At 28.1% G+C, this 2,525-nt stretch overlaps 1 protein-coding gene across 1 annotated transcript; it reads right to left on the bottom strand.

The window, feature by feature from the left end:
* Positions 1 to 221: 221 nt before the first annotated feature.
* On the bottom strand, positions 222 to 1,181 carry LOC137810483 (ethylene-responsive transcription factor ERF039-like). The gene has a single exon (XM_068611753.1). It carries the CDS (start codon positions 960 to 962, stop codon positions 399 to 401), a length of 564 nt encoding a protein of 187 aa, XP_068467854.1. The 5' UTR covers positions 963 to 1,181; the 3' UTR covers positions 222 to 398.
* Positions 1,182 to 2,525: the final 1,344 nt, after the last annotated feature.

Raw genomic sequence — 2,525 nt, 5'->3', positions numbered from 1 at the left:
ATTTTTTTAATTTTTTTTTTAATAAAACTAGACACCTAAATAATGTCCATTATTGGGGTAAGTTCCCGATTTAAATCAGAGAAGAAGACTTAAGAAACTCATGGTCCCATATGGTATGACAACGATAATAATAATACGATTTTGTGTGTAATAATTATAGGTGAGGAAGTGAAAGGTTTTTGATGTTGTATCGAAAGACCTGTTTAATATTTTATCTATGGTTGAAATAATTTACTGAGACAGTTTTATAGAATAAAAAATAAGGACATTAGGGTTACTGCAACAGAGTAGACGGTGAAGAAGTTGCAAAACATTATGCCAACTTGCCAAACATGCCTAACGAATCATGTCTAAGTTTTGTGGAGAAAAAAAAAAGAGAGAAAAGTGAAGATATAAATTTAAAGCGAAGAGTCCCAGAGAAAAGGAGGGTCATGGAGCGGAAAAGCCGAGTTTAGATGTTCAGGTGCGGCTACGAGCCACAACGCAGAGTAACCAAAGCCACCTGCACTCTGACTTGAGTCAGCTAAAAGATCAGGGAGGTCCAAGAACGCGTCATCCCCATCGTTCAACGAGGAGGCCCTAATCTGGGCTTGGGCTTGGGCCTGGACCAGAGGCTGGGCCTCACAGTTGAGTGCAGCAGCTTCGGCGGCGGCGGCTTGGATATCCTTAGGAGAAGTGGTGGGCGGGCGCGGAAGGTGTGAGGCTAGTTCGGGGAAATTAAGGAAAGCGGAAGTGCCTTTGATGGTGAGCGCCGCCACATCGTGGGCTCGAGCCGCCATTTCTGGCGTGGGAAATGTTCCGAGCCAGATTCTGGACTTTTTTTTGGGTTCTCTTATTTCTGATACCCATTTCCCCCATTGACGCATGCGTACCCCACGATAGTGCTTCTTCTCACTCTCTCTTTTCTTCTTCTTCTTCTTCTTCTTTGCTTCGTCTGCTTCATTTTTCTTCTTCTCTACCATGTGGGCAGGGTTAGATTGAGAAGTAATGGAGTGAATGGAGCTAGGTGGCTTCAAATACTGCTTCCTGCTACTTTCAATTTTTCCACATTAAGAAATGGGTCCTATTCTAAGAGAGATATCACATTTTCTACCACTCAATCACAAATTATATGTGGGTAATTATAAATTAACAATCTACAATTTTTTATATAATCAAATTACAACTTTTAATCCTATTTTAATATCTTTTTTCATATCATTTAATTATAAAATTTAAGTTTTATTATATATATTTATATATAACTACGTCACATAAAAAAAAATATATACAACTCTCAAAAATATCATTTCTCTTTATATATAAATTTTTGAAAATGATTATTTAACACCCACTTTTTCTATTACGCCACGTTACAACAATATTTAAAGGTTTTTTTTACCCTTAAATAAATCTACCCACTTTTATGAAAGCTTTTAAATAATTTTTTATATTTTATCTTTTTTAAATTATAATTTATTATTTTATTTTAATGAAAAATATTTGTTTGACAACATACTTTATGTGACAATCGTGATGTAACAATTTTTTCAAAAAAATTATGAAATTAGAAAATATTCTTATGACGTTTTAAAAAATTTATTTTGATAATTTTCTTTTTCGATTTTACATATTGATTATTTTTAACTAATAGAGATTTTTTGAGTTGAATAGTCACATTATATATAATATCACCATTTTCAATATTAACATATAAGTATATATAATAAAACAAATCATACTTAAATTAAAAAAAATAAAAAATATAATTAAAATTTTGATATTATTAATTGTGAAATAATTAATTTTTTGAGATATTAAAGTTTTTTTATTCAATTTAAACGAGACAAATGTTTTGTAAAAAGAAAATTTTAATTTTTCAAAAAAAATAAAATTGAAAAAATATCTTATAATTGCTATATTTAAGAATGTAACATTTTCAAAAACTAACCTTTTCGATTTTTTTATGTTATGATTCTAAAAAAATTCATTTATATAGAGCATATGAAAATCTATATTTTTTTTCAAAATAAAATGAAAATATAAATAATAAAAGTCACAAGTTATTATAAACAATATATTTTTTTTTTAATTTTCAATTATTTATTTATAAAATTTATAATTTATGAGATTCATATTTTTCAAACATAAAAAAAACCCGCATACCTAATACCTCTTTAAAATAATTTGGAATTTAAAACATTGAGCATGAAAGTTATAAACTGAAAAAATAGTTATATTATTCATATAGTAAAACTTAATAATTTTCTTATTGATACATCCTTATTTATTTATTGAATGTTAATAGATATTCTTTATAAGTTTTTCCTAAATTATTGCAAGAAATTCAAAATTTTTGACATCCTAACCTGATTAATAGAGTATATATGCATAATAATGTACAACAATTATATGCAATATAACAAAATATTATCATCAAAAGAATCATAGAATTTATAAAAATAAAAGAAGTATTAAAAAAGAAAAAAAATAATGATATGAATTACGAATTTCACAATCATTTATACAAGAGATCGTGTGCATTC

Source organism: Phaseolus vulgaris, chromosome 2, assembly GCF_000499845.2.
Source record: "Phaseolus vulgaris cultivar G19833 chromosome 2, P. vulgaris v2.0, whole genome shotgun sequence".
NCBI lineage: Eukaryota > Viridiplantae > Streptophyta > Magnoliopsida > Fabales > Fabaceae > Phaseolus > Phaseolus vulgaris.
The sequence above is the reverse complement of the archived record's forward strand: the minus strand, read 5'-3'. Positions and strand labels throughout refer to the sequence as shown.

What these genes read in the sequence shown, in the direction of transcription:
- LOC137810483 (XM_068611753.1), bottom strand. Translation starts at nt 962, where the DNA reads ATGGTAGAGAAGAAGAAAAATGAAGCAGACGAAGCAAAGAAGAAGAAG.